Source organism: Xenopus tropicalis, chromosome 2, assembly GCF_000004195.4.
Source record: "Xenopus tropicalis strain Nigerian chromosome 2, UCB_Xtro_10.0, whole genome shotgun sequence".
Classification (NCBI taxonomy): Eukaryota; Metazoa; Chordata; class Amphibia; order Anura; family Pipidae; genus Xenopus; species Xenopus tropicalis.
In genome coordinates, this window is record NC_030678.2 from 104,069,322 (window position 1) to 104,096,974 (window position 27,653).

The 27,653-nt window shown below is 38.0% G+C and overlaps 1 protein-coding gene and 1 pseudogene across 9 annotated transcripts in view; one reads left to right on the forward strand and one right to left on the reverse strand.

Moving 5' to 3' along the window:
* The window catches only part of msi2 (musashi RNA binding protein 2), a 433,137-nt gene that overhangs the window by 79,577 nt on the left and 325,907 nt on the right, over nucleotides 1–27,653 (reverse strand). For all 9 annotated transcript variants that reach the window (XM_004911719.4, XM_004911720.4, XM_004911722.4 and 6 more), the window contains one exon: nucleotides 3,629–3,703. In XM_004911719.4, coding sequence (XP_004911776.1) covers nucleotides 3,629–3,703 — 75 coding nt within the window. The remainder of the gene's footprint in view (nucleotides 1–3,628; nucleotides 3,704–27,653) is intronic.
* On the forward strand, nucleotides 14,459–14,649 carry LOC116409326 (annotated as a pseudogene).

Here is a 27,653-nt window from a genome sequence, read left to right on the forward strand (position 1 = left end):
TTAATTAGCAGAATTATCATATCGTCTCTAATTACTGATCCTATGGGATTAACCCTTTTGCAGCTAGAGATCTTACAAATAAAGCTGTTAAATTCACGAGTGCCTATGTGACTACTTTTAAAGCCTTCTTACTACAAACCACAATCTGCCACAAGAGAGAAGTGTGCTGATGCATATAACAAGTGAATAAGCATAACATGTTTGTGTTATTTGACTAGAATGGTTAAATGCTTTACCAACAGTATTAATAAAGAAACAAGTATTATTGCCAAATATAGAAAATGGACAGTATGCCACAAAGTGAAATCTATTAGGCTCTGGCATTTCAAGTACACAGATGCTCAAACAGCCCCCAATCAGCACACTACATAGTCACTGTCTATGGCAACTTACAGCCTCTCTGGCATTTGCCAAAATCCACAGATTGACACTCTGGGCCTGATCATAATTGCAGGTTCGTTTGCCATTATTGACTGTGCTTCTTGAAATAACTTGCTTTCCAAACTGGTTTTCTCAATGTAATGTTGCTGTTGTCTGTAAAGGCCATTCTGATTGCCCTTTAAGGCAGCTATTGTAGTTAAATACTCTGACCTCAATACTAGAGTTAATGCAAAGGATCAATTAATTTTTAGCCCACAAAATAACAAAAAGTTTGCAATTATAGAGAATGAAATATTCAAAGGAATATTGATGAATTACTGGGTCAACATTTTCATCTGCCAAGGCATTTATCTTGATCAAAGTCTCCAGGGTGACCCAAATGTTGATTGTGTAATTAATGTTCTCTTGATTCAGCTTAACTTCTGTCTCATTTTTCCTCTTCTGTAAGAAATATATACTGTTGGCTTATGCACCAATTTCTGTTTTTATTCTATTGTTTTGTTCCCTGCTTTTTACTCCACATACAAATTTACTCCACATACACATAATATTCCTTGGCTATAAACAAGGGAATGTTATTATATTATGTGAATGATGTTGACTGCATTGACTGCGGACAATGCAAGAACATGGCTGCTCCCTTCCCTTGTCTTTATTGAAGTTTTACCCCCCAATTAAAGTAAAAAGAACATGACTATTCCTGCATATAGACACATTTAAAGTCAATTAAAGCTGACGTTGATGAAAGACTATAGGACTGAGGGATGTAATGGGACACAGATGGTTATTTACTAGTCAACCACAAAAGGCTGATCAACAAATTGTCAGTTGGATACAAGTCTTTACAATGTCAGTAGCTTTGCCCTGAAGGCCCTGCTTACCTCTATTATTAATGGTCACTATTGGGTTAATTATGCCTGGATGGCAGAATGACTAACAATTTTGCTTCTATCTACTGACAAGGTCATATTCATTACATGTCTATGGAAATAGAGGAATATATTCAAGGATGGAGCATGAAAAAATCCATCTTAGCTCTTGAGCTAATATCCTTAGAAAACTATATTATTCTAAGTTTGGATTTGCTTAACATTTGTATGTGTCTTTTGTATCCAAAAAGTAGCAAATGAGTTCTTATATTGCATATTCCATAACAGTGAATGTGTCTCAACAGGCTGCAAACACTTGCAAATACAGAGACAAGTGACCTGGAGAGCACACAGTGCCTTATTACTTCATAGTAGTGTTTTCATAGTAGTCATTGCACTACATGCTTCAACTTAATATGCACCTAAGGAAGGCTATTAAGCCAAACATGTAGTACAACAAGGCTTCCACACATAAAAAAACTTCTATGAAGCAATAAGATATAATACGCTCTTCAGGACACATGTGTACGTATGTGTCTTTTGTATTTAGAGCTACCATTTACACCATAAATACTGCCTTACAAAGCTAGACACACTGTAAATAAAAGAATCCAAATGGCTGTAGCACTGAAAGCAAATGGTGACAGGAATATCTGTACATAGGGATTTTCATGTGCAGTAAGTCCTTGCTTGGTTAGGATATAGCAAACTTGACCAACGACATTGGAAGTTACCATGAGGTCATTAAAAAAACAGGTTAGCTGAACACTGTGCTTTTGAGCTGGGCCTGGGACTTACAATTCAAGTACATTTTGATAGCAATATAACACATATGTAATATAATTTGGAATTCTGGCTGCCAATGTCAACTTAGTTTCAGACTTCTGCAGGAAGCAGTAAATGCAAACATATATAAAAAGGGTAAATAATTCTTGTAAGATTTTCGTTCTGATTATAAATCAAAAATCCCTGCCATAAGGCAAGACAGTAATAACATTTCTATTGCAAACAGTCATATGAATACAATTAAATATACTGGGTGAAAAGTTACATTTGATTTTAAACATATCTTTTTCTCTAACATAAATCTTCTTTCCACGGTATTACAAGTTTTACACATCTTTTAACGTAAATGGCATATGGCAACTATTTCATGCTAGGACACACTCTAATGCTGTCGCTTGTTCATACACTATGCCAGTAAATATATATGCATACTCTGTGCCAGATGTGTCAAACAAGCAGACCACCAGGAATTTCTAAACTACAACTTCCACTGCCCACAGACAAAAATGCAAAGAATAACCACCAGAGGGCTACCACTTGCACGTGCAGGATTCATTTTACTATCTGCATTGAGTATTTCATAGAATAAGACTGTGTTTGTATTTGACATCATAAACAAGAAAACCAAAATATCGGTTTTACCATTAGTTTGCAGTAAAAAAAAAGAGAACTATACAAAAACCTCACTGCCATTATCATTCTCATGCAAAAACTTATAAAAAATTGGATGCAGTAAAACAAGTGATGCCATTTATTGGTAGAAAAGCAAGTCTCTCAATGCATGGCAGTATTGTCCAGCATCAATGAAACAAAAGGAACAATAAAACTTATCCAAAGAGTCTGTCATAAAAAAGCAGAGGGTTGGAATACTTGGCAGCTTCCACTCTAAGGTTATTGTGCCCTGGCCCATTAACCCCACCTATCATCTAACAATTTTCCATTATTAGTCTGGTGCAAACAAATGGTGAAACAAAACACCTGAAAGATAAGCAGAGTCAAGGGACAGGAGCAAGGAGCAAAGTGCGACTTACCCTGGGGCCGTTGCTTCTTAAGTGAGCACTAAGGGTCATGCACTTGCACTCCTTAGAGCTCTATCCCTTGCACCCCAGGGTGAATGACCGCTAAAATCTCTTAGAAACTGCTCTCTATTGGACCCATGAGAATCACTTGAGAGTGTAATGGTGAAGCTTCAGAGAGAATGCTAGCCTAAAAACACAGTCTACTTTTTTTCTGTCAAGTGGTGTCTTGTTTCTTATTTCTATTTCCTCCATCATCATTATCCCTATTAACTTTTATTTTCACAATCTTTATCCTTTTTGTGTTTTGCTTTCTTCCTTCAAGAAGCTTTACCACATTATATCACCTACTGCAACATTTACCCCATTACCCTTTCTCTTTGGTACTGATCTTTCTTTAGAATTTCAAGATACAGTATCATACCTTCTCTCTTCACTCCTCTTTTGTCCCCATCTCCCTAGCGCTCTCCCTTTAACTTCTTTATCTTCAGTTTTGTTTAATTCTCTTTTTTAATACCTCTCCCTGAACTGCAAAGTTTATCCAAACATTTATAAGAAGATAAAAATAAGAAATACCTGGAAACTGATAGCTGTAGCTTGGGGCAAATCCGGGATATCCTCGGCCATACGTTGCAACAAAATTTGGGTAACCTTTAACACACAATGAACAACAATGTCAGGATCACATTTGAATTGTATGAGAATCATGGATAAGCACAAAAAGGCACTGAGAATTGGAAATTTAACTTTGACCCCACACCCAAAAAGCACGAAAATGCAATATGCATTATTTAAAAGCCACCTGACAAACAAATGGTACAAGTACAAAACTAGAATCCTACCACTTTATATCAAGTATCCCCTGCTTATCATTGCAGACTGGGATCTCTGGTAAAGGAATAATCACATCAGAGAGAGACGGGAGATCAAAGAATTGTAAATCATTAGCCTTTATTATATTGTTTTTCTTTCTACATGGTTTGATTATTCAGGTGCACACTGTCGATTCTGTTCTAATCCTAGCAACAGATCCAAAAGGGACAGATGTTACATTTGTGTTTTTTGATGCCATTCTCAACTTTTATCATGAGTACAGGGCAAACAACTCATGTACTTGTTACTGCCAGAAATGTCTTTTTTTCTGATTTTACAGATCTAACGCAGCTTCCATTCAGCTAAGGGAGAGAACGTGTGTGCCATCATCATCTTCATGCAAGTTCATCAAAGGGACAACACATATATAGCTATAGGAACACTGGGATTTATGGATACCAGCAGCAGAAAGGATGCACGCTCAGTAGCACATGTAGATTCATTTGTTGAAAAATTTAAAAATACTCATTATGAATCTATGCTCCTCTTATTTAGAGACAGCTGAAATTGCCACATACTAAGGGGCTTTAAAGACAGACAGAACATTGTACAACAGTCTGATAAGGGAAAAATAACAATCACCCTTCAATGTAATATTGCTGTACTATAAACCAGCACATAAGCCATAACTGTTAAATCAATGAACCCTGAATGGTTAACACTGCTCTACAAAGAATGTCTGAAGGGTTTATGTTCACCAATTAAATACACTAAGGTACCCCCTGCCAAGCTAAAGTCCATACTTTTAAGATGGAAGAGTAAATGCCAAGCGCTCAAGCTAAACACAACACAGGTTTGCTGTGACATTTGGAGAGCTTAGAATGAATGTACTTTGCGTTCCAGCTATTGACAGTTTGAGATAAAGGTACTAGTAAAGCCTTATCCCTAGAGCCCAAAGTACCATAGTTAACATATCAGTGCAAGATTGTGAAATGCGATACACTTTGTAAAATAATAAAACAAAAAAGATAACATTCAGTGCTGAAAGTGTAGCATTAGGGGTATCAGAAAAAATAAATCGTCCTCTGCGTGTCACAGCCACTTAAGTTGCAAAGGCTTCTGTAGATGGCAATCAATCATATGGGAGTCAGTGAAATCTGAAGGGCATTAAACATGTTATGGCTGGTAATACCTATAAGGCATAGGTGCCACCACGTCTGGCAAAGACCGCATTGATTACATGATACCTGAAAGGTGATTTCCAAAAAAAAAGCAATTCATAGTGTATGAAACAGCTGCAAGGGCTATGCCTCACACAGTGGTTTGACTGCTTTGATTTTCTTAGAAAAATAGTGCTATTTCGTTTGATTGCCAGGATCTCCTTGGGTAAAACTGGTACTTTAAACTAGTAGCCCATGTTTCACATTACACTGTTAAAGGTACAGGTATGGTGTATATAAATATTAAAACCAATAGGATTCTTTTTCTCACTAATTTGGATTAATTATTTCTTAGCTGGGATCAGGTACAAGATACTCTTTTATTATTACAGAGAAAAAAGTATTTTTTTAAAAAAAATTGAATTATATGATTTAAATGGAGTGTACAAGAGATGGACTTCTCGTAATTCAGAGCTTCCTTGATAATGGGTTTCATATAATGGGTCCCATACTTATAATGGATTTTTTTGGTTTGGAAAAAACAATCTAGCACTCCCATTATTAATAATAACTTGAGACTGTACAAATTATATTTATATACCCTTCAGCAGGGCAATCTGTATGGCTGCTCTATAGATTATAATTAATAATAAAGAACTGTCATTACAGTTTAGTATTAAGCACAGATTATTAAAGCAGATAACAAATGATGTTTGTGGAATCTAATGGGCAGTGCTGTGTATACAAGTAGCACTATATAAATACAAATATACACACATATATATTTAACGCAAAGTCTACACGCCAAAACATGTTCGAAATGTAAAAGTTTTGCCCAGAGACAAGACAGAAAGGAGTGAGCACCACTGCTCACAGAATACTATTTGGGCGCTATCATACAAGCCTAACCAAGATAAAATGTGTTGCTTCTGTGTCTGACGGGTCTAATCATAAGCCCCATCGCTGAACATCTTTCAGGTCATGGCAGATGAAATCATAAATTTATAATACAACATTACTTCAATTTTCCTCATCATTTGCTTCTGTGATGCCCGGCTCTGCTCTAACGAGTCGCAGCCCCGGTCTGTGCGGGGGAAATTGGCTGGCTGAATATCAATAGCACATTAACACCAGGCCCATGTGGATGCTTCATCAAGCCAAATTATGGTCAGGATGACCTATCCACTGCTCCCATTAGGAGCTGTGCTTATCCTTTGCCGGCCGCTGAACACATTTGTTTGCTTCAATACTTCCAGGGAATGATCAATCTCACAATAATTATGTCTTGTCACTAAAGTAAAAATAAAGAAGAAATCATAGCTCTGCTTCAATACCCGACTTTACGAGTTGCCTACGTAATGCTGGCACCAAATGACATGATGAATACACCTCATGGGCATTATCTATCACCACTAACATGGGGCAATTCTTTGGCAAACAGACAGTTCCATATTTATTAATCTGAGGGTATCTGCAGAAACCAGTGTCAATAAATTGAGCTTCAGAGAAGTGCTCACAGCACATAGTCTGGGATATGGATCTTATGCAGATGTACATGAAACTGTATTTGGTGTGTGTGTAGCAGGAGCCAGGGCTTCTGCTGTAGGTGCATGTCTAACACAACACAACCAGTGCCCATTAGTGCTTGCCATTTTGATCCACCTTGCAAAATTAAAAATATGGTCTATAAGGTTTTAACACAAAACTATTAATTGGTTAAGTGAGGGCCACTCTATCAATGCCAGGTGACTTATGGACTAAAACTGCAACTAAAGGGCACTGATGTGATAGGGTGAGAACCAATGGTGCAAGTAACATATGGGCCAGATATGCAGAAGAGAAAAGATTCTAAATATGTAACAATATGGCTCAAAAGAAGAGTTAAGAAGAGATTAAATGTGTTAGGCAGGGATCCCCAAAGGGGATGCTAAATAAGGATTTAATAAGAAATTTAAAAATAGGCACCTATTATGATGCCACTGGGAGCAAAATTAATGGGAGTGGTACAACATGTTGCTCATGAGCTAATGGTTGGGGATCACTGGTAAGGGGTGAACATTTGAAAAAGGGAACAAAGGGATAAGCTTTGTGAAGTGTGAAAGCGTGGTGAGTACCAAATATATGGGGTTTGGATGCCTCCCAATATACAATACATATACTAAACAGAAAGATTACATGTAAGTGTAATTAACAAAACAACCCAGATTCCAGTCCATATTTATACCATCAAAGTTCCTTTGTTTTAGAGCTTGTGAGTAAATCAGAATCTCTGGTAAGAAATTCCTTCTCCCTCTCCCCTCAAACTACATGCACTATTAATGGCTTCTGTTCTCCTATTAAAATGTGCATAATGTTTTCTCATACTTTTATCTGATCTGTCTGCATGTTAATTCTGCTTGATAAGGTGAGGGCAATATTAATGCGTCTTTCTAATTCCTTCCTGCTTGCTTGTTTTGGCTCATTTTACAGAACATGTCCACAGGAATCTTGGCCATAGTACCCCATGTTCAGGCTAAGGGGAAAGTTGTTAAATGAAAAAATATTCCTGGGAACAGAGGGGAAGTGAGGGGGGGGGTAATATGTGAGAAGTCAGAAAGGATGCTTAAACCTTTTTTCACAATCACAAATCAAATCAATCATTACAAAATAAATTCAAGCCGGTAAGATTTGATGCTAATCAGATCATTTTAAAAGCTACTTATCAAAACCAATTTGAAAAGGAAGTTGGAATTATTAGATACAAATTGTATAAGCAAGCAGGTCTTTGCAGGTGTGTGTTCAAGTCTTTCCAGAGGAGACTGATTTGCTCAATGTTTGAGTGCACATGTAGTTCTCATTTAATATAAAATGTTCACTCGTGCAGCATATTCCTGCCCTCCTCTCCAAATACAGTTATCAGAGGAGCTGAAGTGCCCTGGCTGTGCTTATGCCTCCAGTAAAGGTGGAAAAGGAACAGAGCATAACATTATTTGAACTGAAGCTTACAATTTTATCGAGTGGCCATAGAAGCATTGTGCACCAGATCTAGGTTCCCTGATAGCAATAGCAATCCTTTAAGTTGGACTGAAGTGAATTCTTCCTGTAGGACAACATTAGGTGGTACATGAAAAGGGGATCTACAAGCTGAACTGTTTTGCCCATCTGGATGGCTCAAGGACAAAGCACACCGACTTACAGCAAACTACAATAAATGTATTCAGTGTGTAATACCTGGTGAAGCATTTAGAGGACAAACAATAATTACAATGATAATTTTTAACACAAGTTTGGAAAAGGCAAAAACATTTTACATAAGGTGCACCATATTTCTAGATGTGTTTGTCTTAAATGATTCATCTATATCAGGGGTCCCCAACCTTTTTTACCCATGAGCAACATTTAAATGTAAAAAATGTTGGGGAGCAACACAAGCATGAAAAAATTTCCTAGGGTATAGTCCAATGATGACTGACTACAGGAGGCTCTGCTTGACAGTACATGTGTTCTTTATGCCTCCAAATTTTGTCTACAAGTCAGAAATTCAACATCAGAGGGGTTGATGAGCAACATGTTGCTTACGAGCCACTGGTTGGGGATCACTGATCTATATTATCTGACACATTTAAAAGTAAATATTATATAAGTAGGTGAAACTTTTAAAGGTCGAATAGGCAGACAGTCTGAATGGTATAGCAGAGAGGGCTTAAGTCATTGTCAAAACTCTTCTAGGGCAACTGCTGCATTTACTTTTTGTATTAGTTCCCCTGAAATGGGATCATTTATAAACACCGGGCAAATGGGCAGTTACCTATGGCAATAAATCAGAACAATCAATCTTTCAATGTTCTACTTGCAGCTTGTGAAGCTGATTGCTAACTGGTTGCTATGAGTTACTGCCCAGGTGCCAATTTGCCCAGTGTTTGCCCTAACTCTTAGCTTAAGGCACATATGAACAACTGCTCCCAGAAAACAAGAACCTTTGCAGTTTGGATTATGGTTTATAGTTTAATTGTGCCATAATATCAGCAATGTCCATTAACTTTAAGTAATGATTTGAGAGAATACATGGGCTTGAACAACAAAATTCCATGATTGCCACTATCATTAATATGATCCTGTAGTATTAGGCATGCACAGTTATACTCAACTACTATAACATCAATAACAGCATGTAAGGGGTGTGTAAGAATGCTAACTATCACCTTTCAGAAATGCTCCTCTTAATTAATGCCACATCAAGCCCTAATCTCAGATTAACACATAAAAAATAATATCTACTTTTTAATTATACCTGTTTTTAGCATTTTATTACAGTATCATGTGACATTCAAACTAAGTGACTGGTAACATGGAAATGCCATACACGCACCAATGATTTAGTATGATATTTGGTGCGTGTATGGGGCCTCGGCAAGGCGACCAATATCGCAAAAGGCTGCGGATATCTGTTGACTCGCCGAAGAGGCGGGTTAAAAGATTTTGATCAGGCGCCATTGAAGGCGCCTGAGCAAAATCTACCTTCAGGGCTGAATCGGCACAAGGAGGTAGAAATCCTATTGTTTCTACCTCCATATCTGACGATTCAGCCCTGAACGTCTGTGGAGGGTGGGAACGATCTTTCGTGCAAAAGATCAAAAATCTCCACGTGTGTCGCCACCTTAAGGACTTTGGAATGGGTGTGGAATGAGTGACTGCAATAGAAAGCACGTAGCTTTGTTAACTGACAGTTGGCTTTTGCCCTTATAACTTTAAATAACAAACATTAGAAGAAAGTCAAGAAACCCACCAAAAGTGAGGACTTTTGTACAAAAATATTCCTGCAAAAAGCGCAAACTGTTGTGAACCAGCCATACTGCTCAGCTGCGCTCAGAGTAATTTCCATCTTTCAACCGCAAAAATAATTGAGATGCAGAGCTGGAGAAAGGGGGCGGATGCACTAAGTACGCTGGGCACCAATGTTTCATTTCTTGGGTAGCCATCTTCTAGGACATTCAGTGCTGGTGTCTCAAGAGTTATAGCGATGCGGTTAAGTAAATTGAGAATCGGTTGTTTCCCTGTTATGCTCTCCAGTTATTGCTCTTCCAGAATGTGGAGAGATGGGTTTGTGCAGTCAGCATGCAAAGTCAATCAAATATTTATGAAAATGCTATAATCTTGAAAGTAAAATCAAGGTCACAACTTTACTGGCTACTCTGAAGACAAAAGTTTGCACCACCAACTTCAGATTAGTGTTTTGTAATGCTGCCAGCATAAACACGATGATAACATCGGATCTATAAGACTACTTGCTAGAGCCCATTAATGTGTGGAGTATTTGCGATCTATCTTCTGAGGAGCTATTTAAAAATACTAAGAAATAATGTATGTAGTGGTCAATAATATGTCCAAAATGAACATAAAAAGCTTTTTTAGATCATCAAATATACAATTAAAAACACAAAGCAAACAAAAAACAAAGATACAATACATGATCTAGGCTATAGGTACAGTTCACATATTAACAAAGGACTACCAGATTTTAAATGGTGACACAAGGGTAATGGAAAATATTAGCTAACCACGCCTACTTTAAAGTGGCAGTATACCCCTTGTAGAAAATGGGTTCAATGAATAGGGCTTGTGCTGAACAACTTTCTGCCTATTGTTATAATCATGAAAATTCTATGGTTTCTGATTTCTTGAGATAAAATGCCTAAATGGGAGACTGAAGACACTCCATGTTTGGTATTTGCTAGCTAAATAATTAGATTACCAGTGCAGAGATAATCCTAAATTAATATAACATTATTAGCATTTTTATTCATACATTTTTTACATTGAAAAAGGTACAGAAAACCAGTGGCTGAGTAGGCATTGTAACGTTCATGCATGGCTAGTTTTACAAGTATATACACTGTAATTGTTTTAAGTCTAGATCTAACCCTGACATGGACAACAGAGGTCTAAAATAGTGTAAGCAATATCCACAAAATATTAATAATGTGAAAAAAATATTGGTTTCAGTTACCCAACACTTAGCACAAACGATATGTGCAAATCATGCAAAATTTTACATTTGAACTAATAACAAACCAAAAGCCTAATCTTGTTGCTGTGGAAGAATTAAGGCAAGTATATGGCACTGATACAGTAATATCTGACTGAATCAATCAGCTTCTTTTCAAACTGAAGAGAGAAATGAAAGGACACTTCACACTGAACAATTATTATAATCTAACCATGCAGATAGTTCAGTGGAGCTACACCTTGCAAACCAAATGAGACTACTCAAGACATTTCTATATTTAAGTGACTTCTCCCCTTATCTTTAGAGTCTGTGGTTAATATGATGGCCATAGCATCTCCTACTTCCATCTAATATGTGCATACTAATTGTGGTGATTTTATCTTAGGATCAAATGACCAGAGAACAGTGAATACATTAAGTGAAAATGTCACCAACACATTGAAGCAAGTCCCTTAACAGGAAGTCTCTGATGATGTAAGCAGTGCTACAGATGAAGTTTTTCTGCTATAAAGTTTATTCTCTGAAAGAAATGCCCCACTTTCTCTAGACAGATTCTTGGCCTTTTTTCAACTGCTTTGAAATGACAGCCTATAAATATTGCAAATATGCAAACTTACTAAGTAATAAAGATAAGGAGCATAAGATCTCTAACTTGATGAAAGGTGAATAAAAGGAATAGGGGAAAATAATGTGTTTTGGGTGACAATATTCCTAATAAATTCTATGGTGAGACAAAAACAGATGCATTGCATATGCAAAAACTTTAGAAAAATTCATACAATTCTTATAACATCTGAACAGAAGCAAGTCAGGGCTATCTCTGCTACCTTGCTCCTGACATCACAAACAAGCTCCTTACCAAAATATAAAAATCTGGGATACAATTGCATGCACATCCATCTGTGAGCATTTAATGGGGTGGCGCATAAAGGGGAGCTTCACCAACAGCTAAATGTTAAACAATTATTCACTTGAAACACCTTGAATATAGCATATTGATATAATGCTGCTTGATGGAACACTACAGATGATTCCAAGCAAGTGTTATATTAGAAAAGAATGAGCAAAAACCTCTATAAAAATCTGTGTATAACTGGTTTTATCTATTTCTCTGCTAACACTGTCTTAATCTCTTAAAGTCTGGAACAGGGTTGGAGAAAATGGCTAATATTTCTGAAAAATGCTAATAATGAATTAAAATGGACAGAAAGTGTATAAAACAGAGATTATATTATCATGACCCCTTGTGAATTATACTCCATCACACACAAGTGATACCACAAGCTTTACCACTATTCAGTCTTCACTAGCCACTCTGGATGAATGCTATCATTAAAGGACATTAAAAAGGGACTCTTAGGATAATGGAATACAGTGTGACTATGGGGGTGTTTTTGCCTGTGCAATTTCCAGCTCAGTTGATGTCAAAACAGCTGATTTTGATCCCTATTAATTGCAATCGATATCCTCTGGAACTGAGCAAGAAACCCATTATCCAGAAAGCTCTGAATTACAGACCATAGACCCATTTTAATAAAATAATTCAAATTTCAAAAAATGAATTCCTTTTTCTCTGTAATAATAAAACAGTACCTGTACAGAACTAAAATAGAATTAAGCCTTATTGAAGGCAAAACAATCTTACCGGGTTTATTAATGTTTCAATGATTTTTAGTAGGCTAAAGATATAGAGATCAAAATTACAGAAATATGCCTTTTCAGAAAAGATCCCAAACATCCCGAATAACAGGTCCCATACATGTACAACTTCCTGAGTGGCTACTGCCTTACCTGTGAGTGTGATTCCAAGCATGTTGTTGCCCACCACACCATGAAATTCTCCCTGACCCATTGTCCTTTCTCAGTTATCCTACAGAACTTTTTAGATATAATTATGTTATACTGAAAGCTCCTTTCAGCACAGTTCAGTCTTGTCCATGCAAAGGCAAGCTACATTTTGTATTTCTATAAGGGATGGTTATCTTTAGTGTTATGCATTTTAAAAACCAAGATAAAAGTGACTGTGAATTATTATCAGCAAATGTTTCTGCTTAATTGTATTAATCATTTCTGTGCCCCCATTTTTGGCACATTACAGAACGTTTGTGGCACAATTCTTCATTTCTGCAGCAGATGGTGGATGCAGCAGTATACCGTCAAAATGAGAATTGTTCATGCAGTCAGAAAAAAAAAATCACTATAACCCACTTTAAGCATCCTGTGCAAGTGCTTTTCACATTTTTTTCCATTTAAGGGTCATTTTATTGTATGAGTATACTATATAGATGATTGATTCTTCATTTCAGAGGGCAGTCAAGATCAGCCTCAAGACTTTTCCAACATTTCAAAATCTTGAAACCAAACCATAAAATTTACTATGACCTTCCATGACAGTCTTACAGTCTATCAAAGTCAGAATAAAGGAGATTTATTTATGATAGATGTCTGAATCCAGTAATATTGTTTCTGCATACACACAGACAAGCTGATTTACAAGCTCTTACAACTGCACCAGTGAAGTTGCCAATAGCAAACAATCAGATGTTTAGTTTCATTTCTAACTTGTAGTAGACTATTCAAAGTGAATTGTTGATTAACTGCAATTGGCTATTGCACCTACGTTTGTAATTGTAAATCAGCTCTATAATCTATTTGCTCAGTAAATATCCTGTCTATCAATGTATACTATCATGCCCAGGCAATATTGCCCTGGCATTGTAAAGAGGTAAACCTGGCAGCATTTGCTTTGCGTCCACAAGACACCCTTAATTAATCCAATACACACTATCAACATCGGGTTGCAGGCTCCCACAGAGACCCTTAATTAAATACACAACAAGGGACTGTGGAAGGTGACAAACCTATCTGGGGCATCAGACAATGTGGAGCCATATGGGGCAGGAAACTGGGGCCATTGGCTTCTTTGATCTGTTGATCAAAGAGAGGCCATTGGGACCTAAGAACTGCAGGGGGTGCAGCTATGAGAAAATATGGATTATAGAAAGGGATCCATATCTCCTTTGCTTTAAGGTTCACCTCCTCATAAATCATATATTGGTTATGAGTAGGCCCCATGCTTCCCAATGATACCAAACAGGGACTTCCTATACCCACCAGTTAGGAGGGATAGTTTTTGGGGGACTGGGACATGAGACACCCCTCATGTTTGGTATCATTCTGATCGCCCACATATGGGTTAAGACAAGCCCCTACTTTCATAATAATATTGGGTACTGGCAAGTACCAATATTATATGACAAGAAACTGGCATGAGAAGTGCAGCTCTCTACAGGGGGGGTCATGTGACAAGTTTCTGGACACTCCCTCCTCATGCATACGCTAATGAGGGAGGGGCCCAGTGGGACATAAAAAGAACACAGGCCCAGGTATTCTTCAGCTCATATTTTGAGGTTTCAAATTTCTGTTGGAGAGTGAGTTCAATTTTCCAGCTTTGCGCAGTGGCAGTATCATAGCCAATGAGGTCCAACCGAGGCGTGATTATTGCTAATTGTGCTGAAGCTGAGGCTTGATGAAAGCGGAGGAGCTGTGTTCCTATTAGGGAAGAGCTGCTGGCACATGCTCCTTCTGCCTAATCATGCTTCACTTCCTTTGCCCCAGCCATTAGGCGGCCGGGAGGTATTTTCCTTTTTTTCTTACCAGCCTCCAGCTGGTGCATTACCAAGACGATTAATAGCATTGCACGCGTACACTTCTGCACCCTTTTTGTGTTTGATTTGTGCACCCTGGATAGGTGTCATAGTCCTCTGGGCTTGACCCTAGGCCAAGACTTGGCGGTTCTCACCCTAGCTTTGGCGAAGGTGGATCTGCCCGCACATGCTGTTCATTGGCGAAAGCCTTGGACATGTGGGCATCGGAGCCCATGCCTTCGGGTAGAACTCACAGACGATGACTCAACATCGTGAGTTCAATTTTCCAAACTCTTGCCTCAGGAGGACACAAAAGATAACTCGGTAACATACTTAGGGTTTCTCTGTGTTTTATTCCCTTTTATTTTATTTACTGTTTGTATATATATGTCTCTTTTTGTAAAACCTATTTTGCGCTGTTTACCTTTGTAATATTAAATATAAAATTTAATAAGTTCTGTCCTTTGGCTCTATAAAGATCTACTTGAGGGCAAGTTTTGTGTAAATGCTAATTAACTAGTGGACTGCTAGTAGGAGAGTGTGTTTGACTGTAGTTAACCATTTGGCTGCTAGAGCGCTGTTGAATTAGTGAAAACTAACCCTAACTACAGTGAGAAAGCTTGTGTGATATAATTGTGTATTAGGTTTCTATCGCCTGTTAATGATAGATGGTGGCAGCGAACAGTTATTTGGGGCGGTGGTGTGTTTGGGGGTGCTTGATGTTAGTCTAACCTGTGTGAAAGGTGATTGAGTGTAACCCCTTGTCGCCCTGTCCCAGTGTCATACAGGTCTGAGAGTGGCGTGTTCTTGACATATACATATACAGTGCAGCAAGCTATAGATTTCCATACAAGCAATTCATTACTTATGGTTAAAAGATTTCTCTCTAGGTGCTAAAGGTAGTGATAACCAGCAACATAGCAAGGTAGGTACAACCATTTGTACTACAATACAGACATGAGAGCAGTTAAGTGTCCTTTTTTCATAAACAAAAATGTCATTAAAGGAGAAGGAAAGGTAAAAACTAAGTAAGCTTTATCAAAAAGGTCTAAGTAAATACAGCCATAAGCACTCACAGTTATCTGTCAAAAGAAACAGGATTTCTTGGCTCTTTGTTTTCCTGTGCCAGAGACACGCAGCTCTCTCCTGTCTCCCCTCTCCTGCTCCTCCCCCCTCAAGAATGCTAAGAACTCCCCCCCCACAGGAATGTGAATCTGAGCCAATCAGCAGGAAGCTTCCTCATAGTCTTACAAACTGAGCATGTACAACGGTCTTGGTCTTGGTCACCTCCTGTTGCAGGAGCGAGGCATTATGGGAACTTTCTTTACAGAGCTCAGCATTTTTGTTTCCTATGAGGCTTCAGATCATCTGAACGGGAGAAATATGGGGAGACTTAAGGGCACGATTGAGAGAACTGAAGGTATGCCTGCAGCTTGAGATTAACTCTTTATTAGCCTTTCCTTCTCATTTAATGATGTCACAGGTAAATGATGTCACAGGTAAAAATTCTACAAGCTAAATATGAGGGGAAGATTTAACAACAATCTTATGATACATTAGAATAATGGAATAACTGCTTTTAAAACACAGATATTATAAACACTAAAAGGTTTAAGTGGTAACGGGTTTATAAAAGAGGTCAAACCTGAAGCACAGTGAGTGCATTACAAATGCCACTGGCTATACACTGAAAGATCTGCTTGTTGGCGAGGTTGACAAATGAGCAGACCTTCAAAATGCCCACCTTGAGGTGGGTAATATCAGATTGATACGATTGTTTGGTTTGGTCAGATCACACTGATGGAATACAGGCTATCAGGACAAAGACGAAGTCACGCTCCTCTCTTTGACAGGATTTTAAAACCTGCCCCATTAACATATGAACGATTTTTGGCCAGATATCAGTCAGTTGGGCCCATCTGAGGGCCCAATACACTGGCCAATAAGCTGCTAACTTGGACCATCAGCAGTTTTTACTGGCCCATGTGTGGCCACCTTAACTTCCATATTATACTGTATATCTGTAGCTTTTATTTATTTTTCAAGAACAGATGCACCAGTCTCCAGTACTAGATAGATATTTATGTGCTGATCCTTTAAATGCAAATCTTTCTTTCTTACTCTTTAAATCTACCAGTATTTGCACCTTTTCTGTAAAAGAGAATATACCTTCCCATCTATTAAAACACATGGCTAACCTTCCTTTCTCTGTAAAGTCATGAAGTCACAAACAAATGGGTTGAGCTTATAATATGTATAACACTGGAGAGATTCCTTAGTGGAACAACTGCGTTTAAATTTTTATCTAGTGCAAAGCATATTCCGTTTAACATAGGACCTAGGCGCTAAGGGCGGATTTTATGTGTGTCTTGTTTTGACCTCCCCCTGTAATTCAGGACATTTATGAAAAATGCATACGGCGGAACTGACTCCTCACACTGTATATCAGCAGAATTAATGCTTCACACGTTTCCTGCATTAAATGTGGGATCTGGAGAAAGTGGCTGAAATGATCTGTATTAGATAAGGGAGATTTTTTTTTCCAGGCATTTGTTTTATTAATACACATCTTGCTCCAGTGGGTAATATGAGCAGAAGATACTGTTATAAGTTAAATAAAGGTTTTTCTGATGATAACTCCCGCTGCTACCGCTTGAAACGTATACTGATAGAGAGCCTTAGTTTAAAGATGCCTTCATTTAAAGCTGTGTTGAATTGATTTAACCAAATGGTACGGATGGTTCCTGTATATATTTTAATCTGCACTGCTTTTCCTCTTCAAGTGCTCTGTCGAGACTTTTAAAGGGAAACTATCGTGAAAATTAAAATGTAATATTTGTAAGATTTGTCTCATGGAAATATGAAACTTTCTAAATATAATCAGTTAAAGATTCTGTCCTGTTTCTGAAATTATCAAGTTTCTCTTCACTATCCTCCTCTCAGCAACTTGTCTTTCTTTATCCTCTCTTTATTCAGAAGTTAGGATCAGATTTTGATTGACAGGTAGATCAAATACATCTTTTAGCAGGGCTACCTTTTTTAGCAGATGTGTTAGAGCTCACTCAAATAACCAACTCTAGCACAAACAAAATTTAACAAAATAACTGATTCCGGCACAAATAGGATTTCTGCCTGAGCCAATTATTTTGAAAGAGTGAGCTCTAACAACCTCTATTAGCCAAAGGGTGCAACCCCCCAAAGGATGTATTAGACCTGTCTGTCAGAATCTGACTCCACCTATTGCATTAAGAGAGAATGAAGAGACACAGATGATGAGAGGGAGAGGTTGAAGAATAACTTGGTTATTTCAAAAACAGGACAGAGTTTTTAATTGATTATATTTAGAAAGTTTATTATTTATCTGATGAAACCTATATTTAATTTTGATTTTTGCAATAGATCCTCTTTACGTCACATGACACACTAGCCATTTGCTCCAGCCATCACCAGATCCACCTGCCTGAGCTTTTTCTGCACCAATGCAACAAACACCTGGTGTGCCATATGTATTCACCTTCATGTTAACTTTAAGTATGCTATAGAATGACTTAGTCTTAGCAACTTTTCAATTGGTCTTCATTTTTTAATTTTGTATAGTTTTTTAATTATTTGTCTTTTTCTTTTGACTCTTTCCAGCTTTCGAATGGGGGTCACTGACCCCAGAAACAAAAAACAAAACCCAAAAACATTGTTCGTTGAGGCTACATTGCTATTGTTCCTTTTTACTACTTGTCTTTTTATTTATCCTCTATTCATATTCCTGTCTCTCTTTCAAATCACTGCTGAATAAAAAGCTAAATAACTAACACTATTTTGGCTAGGATATGGTTAATACCAGGCTAGAGATTGATGTAGAGCATGTGTTACATGCAACCCTCTTTCTTAGGATGGGCCTTCGCTAAATGGAAGAAGACTGGATAGGAGCTGAGAGTGTAGTTGAACTACAACTTGCTGAAGCTGTGTAGTGCAGATGGTATAAATGGACACCAGAGAGGTTCTTATGGTGAACTATAATACAGATTTATTGGTCCAAGACATAGATGTTACGCAGGATTATCATACTTACAGACACAAGCAGTGTAGATGGTAAAATGAAAATACACTCTGAAGCTGAAGTGAGGGTATGCACCGTTTTATCCCACCTCTTGTTAAAGTCTGGGCAGGGAAACACACCTTTCAGCCAAGTACCCCTTGGGAGGTAGTCTGGGTAGATATCTACTTCTTTAGGTGGATGAGTCCTCTGGGTGAGTAGGGATCAGGGGTTATCCTGCCTGTTACTATCTCTAACTCTGTGGCCCTACACTGAGGCAACATTGCCGGATAGGAGAAATACTCCTGGATCTAATCAGTCCTTTGGTGGGGCTTTAGGCTGCCCTTTCTAGCTAGAGCTGACTGTATCACTTTCCTGGAAAGTGCTATTAAACAAATCTGCTGTGCTGGCTAATCCCTCATTCACAGGGCCCTGTCCCCAACTTCTCCAAAGTGGATGTTATCACTTTGGGGCAAAATGGCTTCTGGGGCCTACTGTCTGCTCCCAGGCTCAATGAAGTGTTGCTTGGAAGGCAGACTTCAGCCAAAGAGGAAGTCACACCCTCCTGATAGACACTATATCAGTCTGAAGGGGGCGTGTACAACCTGACTAAACCTAGAGGGAACAGTTACACAACTGAAACCTGAGTACAGAGGGCTTTGCCCAATAACAGTAAAGATGTGAAGAGGTAGGGTTTAAAGCCATAGGGAGCTTAACCCTATGGGTCCCTAAAAAAATAATAGAAAAGTAAGATCAATTTCAAATTGTATCAAAATAGCATTCTCTACATCATACCAAAAGTTTCTGTAAAGCTGAACAACCCTTTTAAGTGAACACAATTTCATTGAGCATAAACTGAATCCAAACCTCTAAGTTGCAAGTAAGGCTAATGCCAGATGAGGTGTAGGGAGGATATGTTCGGCAAACGAAAAAGCCTCCTACATGTGCCTGCACTCGAATGAATGAGATACGCTTGGGTGCAAGCACATGTAGCTGAAGTACGCATAAAAACGCGACACTTTCAAACTCTTGCGTTTTTATGCGTATTTCCGCTACATGTACCTGCACCCGAACATATCTCATTCATTCGCGGGCAGGCACAAGTAGGAGGCGTAGGGCAGAATTTTCGGCAAGCGTTTGCCGAAAATATCCCTACGCCTCGTCTGGCATTAGCCTAATAGATATATAGCCAGAAATAACTTATTTATAACTTTTTACGCAAAAAGCCAAATTCTGTATGTTAAGAAAATGTGGCTGAAATAACTTTTTCTCACAAAACTGAATCTAGCCCAATACACAGAAGTGAAATCATGACCCACACCTGCATTAAAGACTGGGGATTGTAATGTATAGAGGCAAGTCTATGATAGTTTTTTTTTTTAATTTTCAGTTGCATTATTGTTCCTTTGCAAAGGAATGGTGTGCACTCTCAGCAGCTGATCTTTAACGCTGCGGCTCCCTGATGGGTGGCAGCTGGGACTCTCGTTTATTTACCTTGCTTTAATTCCAAACACTGACAGCAAGTGAAAGAGAACTATGACAACACAGTTCAGTGGTGGCAACAGCTTCATTGTCCTAAAATAGACAGATGCAGTAACCAGCTAGCTATCCACCTGAGACGGCTCTCATGGCTCCAAATATAGTTTCTAGGTAACATTTCTTTTTTGGTTGCAGAATCAGTGCATTGCAGGGAAGAAAATGTAGCCTCTTACTTCCAATAACACATTCAGAGGGGGATACTAAACTAGTTTCACAATTATTATTTTGCTTTATTATACGACTAACATACATCCCAGAAAAGACTGCGGTGCAGTGCTGCCTGCTGAACATCAAACCTAAATCTAGATTGCAAGTGTTTTTATTTTTCCCTTTGGAAAGGGAATATTTTTGTCGTGCTTTTTGTTTAAAAAAAATGATTGAATGAGAAAATATTTACTGCTTGCCGAAAATATACGCCATACGCAAGGTGTCGCAGTAGCCTAAAGTTTGCCTACAGCCTTACTTTTTTTGGAGCAGATAAAGTGTGAAATCAGAGCTTACCACAATGAAATTCACCCATATGCTATTTATTTCTAGAAGCGCTTTATCAAGTGGTGAACTCTTACTTTCACCCACAAATAAATACACTTCTAAACCATAGAAATGCATACAGAGAGGGTGAATTACTGTGGTGAGCTTTAATTTAATACATCTGCCCCGTAGCCCCAATGTGACAGTGGGGTAGGTGGTTAAAGGGATTCCTAAGCCCTTGATACTGTAAAAATGACAAAATGGGGGGATGTCCCTTTTCTCTTGTGCTTCATGAGAGGAGTTGGGAACACACCAGTAAAAGAAGTATACTAATGTCCCTCCCTGTGAATGAATGGCTTCAATACAGTCATCTACAAGAATGTCTTGTACTGGTTGTAATTCCTCAGTCAACGGCAGGAAAAGTCTTCACCTTTAATTGGCTGCAATTCATATAGGTCATTGATTATAGAGTTGCAGTAATATCCGATACCAAAGCTGTCCCCCAAACAAACGCTGATAAAGAAAATGTATTTATCGAATCTGACTCCCTCCGACTCAAATGAAATTGGATTGTCAGTTTCAATAAATGTTTCCCGTGCGGCATTGTAACTTGCAGTTACTGAGGCCACACCTAATCTAATTGAAGTGGGCCAGATATTATGTAGATCTGAGATAAGCAGTGCCGTGTCCACTCCACTCTCCCACTGTCCCTCGCCATTATTTTGTACAGTAAAAAAAAAAAAAGAATGTGCCTACAATGTTAGGGAATACTATCCTTATGTGATTTTAAAACATTAACCAGAACCTGTTAAAATTTTTTGGTATAAAACAAGTCCCATTTCTGAAACAAATGAGTTTAAACATGAATAAGCAGTGCTGTGACTGCCACATGATGGGCCAATGTGAGAGGCGTGAGGAATAAAGGCTAAGGTCATGGACCAGCAGCACACAAGTGATAGATGAAACTCCACAGGCAAGTGAGCTCAAAAGTGTGAAACTGACCCTGCTCACCTCTCCTTCCTTCAGATTAAACCCAATTCATGCAGTGCCTGCGAACGCTGGTCCCTTCAGTTCTCAGGTTGAAAAACAAATGGAAAAAAAAAACTATTACAAATAAAAAGGATCATTGTAAATGTACTAATCCAACAGCTGGGAGGCAGTAATTTATTATAGGCAGCTTAAACACCCGCCAAAATGTATTAAACCAAATTATTATTAGAATGCTTGGCCTTTTTTAACAATCCAGACTTCCTCGGAGCATGTAATTAAACCCACATCCGCTCACCACTGGAGTCAATAATAAAAGGATTATGATCTGTGTGATTCATGAATGATATATACCTGTTGTTTAAACTAAAACAACAGCAAATAAGGATTTTGGTTTTTATAACTTTCGATTAAAAGTCATGTTTGATGTATATATATCCCATTAAACAACATTAAAGCTGTAGCAAAGGATAATTGTAAAGCCGAGAGTTTCTGAGCCTGATTATTAGAAAGCAACTCCTTTCCAAAAACGGACAAACATTCAGAAACAAATTAATTTATGAAATCATAAATGCGTGGGAATGGGATATAAATATGTAAATGTGTTGCTTTATTTGTCATGTTGTGATGCTAGGGCTTCCACCTAAGTCATCTATATTTGTAATAGATTTAAGAGACCTATATCATTATAAAATTCCTCCTCCCCATATAAAGCACCCAAAAAGCTATTTCATATAACCTCTGCAGAACTGTCAAAGCGACATTAGGAGATGAGAATAAATGTGTGACTCAATTTCTCTCCAGGAGAAAGGATCATTTTTAGTCTGAATGAACATACTGCATCCTTCATCATTCTATTTTGGTGAATAAGAGTAAAACAGTCTATTTAAGACATCCATTTAAATGCAAATTTGGATATCCCAGGAGGAAATGTTAATCATTTAAAAGGAAGAAAATCTTTAAGGCCATTCTTGAAAGTGAAATAGCAGCAAGTTGAAGGATTTTTTGTTGGCATACAAACTGTGGACAGGCTGAGATTTCCTATCCTAGTTTGGCGCAGGGATTACTGATAAGGAGAAAAAAATAATGAATCTGAAAGAGCAACAAGTTATTCAGAAGGGCCCAAATCCTGTCCTGAGGACAGTATAAATATTTGTAGGTTGACTGAGTGGTGTAATTTGATAAAATGATGGCATATACCATGTAGAAACCCCTAATATGTAACCTGTTCCTTCAAAAAGTATGAATAAATACCATTTTTATATGCTGAAATCCAGCTGCAAAACAGTTCTTGTCTTTCTGCATCATTTGAAAAAATAATCCCTCTGATCCTACTGTTACTCTGTATACCTTTAAAAATCCCTGTTTGTTTAAATTTATTGTAAAGCGCTGCATAATTTGCTGGTGCTATATAAATAAATGATGATGTTATAAGTTGTAACAACTTCTCCACAGCTTACAGACAGCATGCAGGAACTACATAAACCACAATACATTGCACTGTGATGTGCCTTTCCTTACTGACCTCACATGTGCAGGGAATTGTAGGATTTGAGGATTCAGGCTTAAGGCAGGCTGAAGATAGTTACCATTTTTTTTCAAACCATATTATTACATTAAAAATCATAAAAAAGCTGCATTTTTTTAACTGATGTATATGGTAAGTTGCTTGAAATTATGTTTTCTTTCAAAAACCTTAAGTTGTATTTGGATGGCGTTCCCATTTAATGACCTATACAAATCTATTTGTACATAAACAATACACCACAGAAAAGAAAAGCAATCTTTAGCACTTCAGAAATTGCCAGACTATACTCTGTAATTCCTACATCATAGTAGTTATGGGAGTTCTGCCACAAGGCCCACAGGGGATGTCTGGGTGGAATCTCCAATGACAACAAACCTCCTCCTAACAACTTTGCACTGGTATCAATGGGAATCTCCTTTGCAGAAGTGTAATGACATAGTGCTACTCAGACCCCCTCCCGCTGGTGCACATCCCGTAGCAAAAAGCTCACAGCAGCCACGTGAATTTTTAGGGACAGAGAGTGGCTCAAGGGGCCCTCTGTCCCAGCAGGGTCTGCTTCCTTTACAGTAACACCACTTTTCCAGTGCTAAAATATAAAATTACCAGAAAATGCAGAAGGCGGCAATTTCTGGAAATGACACAATCCATAGGTTTTAGTGCCGGAGATTCCCAATGACACCAATGTGAAGGTATTTTTGGGAGAGTTGTTGCTCACAGGTAGCACAGATTTCCTTTTGAGACCAAGTTCACTGTGTTCCAGGCCCAGACTGGCAATCTGTGGATTGTGGCAAATGCCAAAGGGGCTACTGTAAGATGCCATAGACAGTCACTATTTATTGGGTCTGTGGGGGGCTGTCTGGGCCTTTGTGTACTCAAAATGTCAGGGTCTATTTTAAATCCTAGTCCGGACCTGCTTGTTTTCCAGTGCTACACTCTGGCCAGATGACATACCTGGCAGGTAAAACCCAGAGATCACATTATTTAACCTCTATGTATTTTTAAAAAAACTGCAACTGAAGATGAAAGTTTTCAGTGTCACAGCACCTGTTTAGCCATTTCCATCCATCCATTAGTTACATTAACTGTGTAATATACTTGTGTGCTCCCTTTGAAGCAGGCTGAGGCTATGAACCTGGGCTCTACAAAGAAGTTCTCTCTATTGTTCTGTCCATTCTGGGCATTTTTCAACTCATTAACACTACGAAGGAAAAAGTCATTTTGTAAAGTCAAAACAGGGAGGTCATTATTACACAAAAAGCATGCTATGCGCAAATATGTTTGCCCTTCCTAAAACAGAATTTCATAGAATGTTTTGGCGTATACTATTCCTGACAGCAAGGGAAGTGACAAAATCCAACAGGCTGACAGTGACACAAACTTGACACATCTAACCAATGCATACTCCCACAGAGGTCATCACTTTTATCTTTAATCCATTTATATAGACACCCTCCAGCAGGTGCCAGCTTTACACAAAGCTATTATAGAAGAAGTATGAGCAAAGAGTGCACAGCCATAGAACCCACTGTGAACAGAACAGTTTTGTCCTTCTGGGATTTAATGGCAGAGGATTCGTTTCTGTCTGTGTTTTGTAAAGGCAGTTAAGTGGCTGACAACCAGTCACTTTTTTAATTATGGGAAACAAAAAAAAAAGAAGTGGCAACATTCCTTCACTGCCAAGATGACAGCCATAAAGACAATCTCTTGAGATCAATTTCATAAGTCAGAAAAGCATTGTTCTCTCAATCACATAGAAAACCGTGATTTCATTTCAGCATGCTGTTTTGGGTACTCATTCTCCAGTGCATATTTTGATATATTTTATTTCTTTTGCAAGTATTTTTTTCAAACATTTAACAAAATTCAATTGTAAATAAGCGTACAATTTGACAGCTTTCAGCTTTGAAGCCTAAAAATGGCCTTCACCGTCAGACCAGACAAGTAAATGGAAAATGCAATGCCCAATTGATATCCTATTTAAAAAACTAGAACAGCTTGTTTTTTTATTGGGAAATACTAGGAGAAAATATTAAAAGCATAGTGATTTATTTTCATTATTTGTGTGTGTTTTTACCTTATAGTATAATAAAGTTGTGTATTATGCCCTGTCTAAAGGAGTCTATGGGAGACAGGCATTCCGTAATTCGGAGCTTTCTGGATAACGGGCTTCCAGATAAGGGATCCCATACCTTTACCACTTTGGCCAAAATATGTAAGCTCACGTGCCACGTCAAGGCCCCTCATTGTACGTGAGTCCTACACTGCCTATTGACATTGAGTATGTGATGCAACTAAAATAAAGTCTCCCAGCAAACAATTAACATACACATGAAAGTAGTTTATTAGTTTAAAGGCTACATAGCAGCTAGAAGCAATATTTGGCTACAATTTGTACAATTTTGTTAACATGGGTGGCAAAATAATCTGTGTATCATTACCCTTCCTAACAGTAATGATATTTTGTCAGCCTGTATATGTATATCACATGTGTATCAGCATGTATATCACTGATTATCACTGATTTTCACTGACTTGTCCCTCTCTGAAATTAAACATTTGGACTGGGCCCCAGTTGGCTCATGATGTTTCAGATATATAGAAACACTGCTGTACCAGACATTTAGTAATAGTTCCACGAATCTAGGATAGCAAATATTACCCCAACTATCATCTTAACAGTCCTTTAAACTAGACTTCCAAAAGGTCCACGACTTCTTGCCAATAGCAAGTCATTTTTAACATTACTACAAGAGGACGTTATCGAAATGCCTGGTGCCACAGTATATACTACAATAAGGCAAATTAGCAGGCAAGTAAGTCTATGAGCAGTCAAAAAAAATATTCTCCAGGGTCCTTGGTTTAACCAAGTGTCTTCAGGATACAAGAACAGGTGTGAACTATGCAATGCAACAGTTTTAGGAAGAATACAAGAAACAGACCGAAATAGTGTTATTTCCTTAACCAGATCAGTGTTCAGATAAGGCAAATGTCACTAAGCATTTTTAAAAACACTATTTATTCAATACAGATTTTAAAATCTGATATATTGTGCACTTCATTTAGGGGCCCTGTTTCTTGTGTTTGTATGATTGAGGGCAACCTTTGTCTATATCAGTGTCAGTGTATATTGGTACAACCACATTGGACAAATAGGTATTGGAAGCCCTTATCCAGAAACCCTTTATCTAGAAAGTTCCAAATTACAGAAAGGTTATCTCCAATAGACTCCATTTTAATCAAATAATTCATATTTTTAAAAATGTGTTTCTTTTTTCTCTGTGATAATAAAACAGTACCTTGTATTTGATCCCAGCTAAGATATAATTAATCCTTACTGGAGCCAAAACAATCCTATTGGATTTAATTACTGTAAAATTTTTTTTAGCAGACTTAAAGTAGGAGATCCAAATTACGTAAAGACCCCTTATCCAGAATACCCCAGGTCCTGAGCATTCTGGATAACGGGTCCCATACCTGTACAAGTGTGTAGTTCTAGAAAAGAGTAGCTGTTTAAATTTAGTTTTGTCTCTATCTTGTCTGCAGTTAGATATTGTTACCTATTTTTAGCTAAGCTTTAGGGTAATGGCACACAAGGCAGTTGTGAGCATTGTCTAGCTCCATGGGGAGGGAACAAAACATTCCACTCACTCTAAATGGGATTCGCCTGCAAGCAGGCAGTGCAGTCAAGTGACAGGCGCTTATCTCTCCAAAATGCTCAGTGCTAACCCCAATTTGCATATTCAAATTTGTCTGTGAACAAAAAAATTATCACCTTCAGTTGTCCTATCACAAAAGGGTTTAGATTCTGTTCGACAGGACACTTTGGATTCAGCTGAATCAGAATCCTGCAAATAGTGCTTGGATTCAGCAGAATCATGGATTTGGTGCACTGGTTTCTACATGATTAACGTTCATTAACTTGTCTCGAAAGGCAACGTGACTCCTGATGACGTTTATGTGACCTGAAAAATGTAGACAATTCCTGCTATACAGTGTAGAGGCCGATTACCAGCATAGTAAGAGAAAACTGAACGTCAGATAGAAAAACAACAGTAAGGCAGTGAGATTTTAGAGCTTGCCTGGGTACAAGCCTTCCACCACCAGCTAGGAAAGAAGAAAATGCCTCATTGGTGTTTTGCAGTCTCACACGCTAAACCAGTCGTTCTTAACCTTTTCTTTCCTTATTTTTTTTAAAGAGGATCAACATTTAAACAGTTAGGTTACAACTGTTCTATATACCTCATTTTACTGACTATTTTCTGATTTAGGAGGAAATATCACTGTATAAGGCATAGGGCTCCATTTTTGGGTCCCAACCAGTAGGTTACAAATTCCTGTGCATAACATGGATAGCCAGATGTATTAGCCACTTAGGTTGCAAGGAGCAGTTGTAGTACAAATATGAACAGTATTTCAGCTTATTCAGCCTTTAGGATCCTT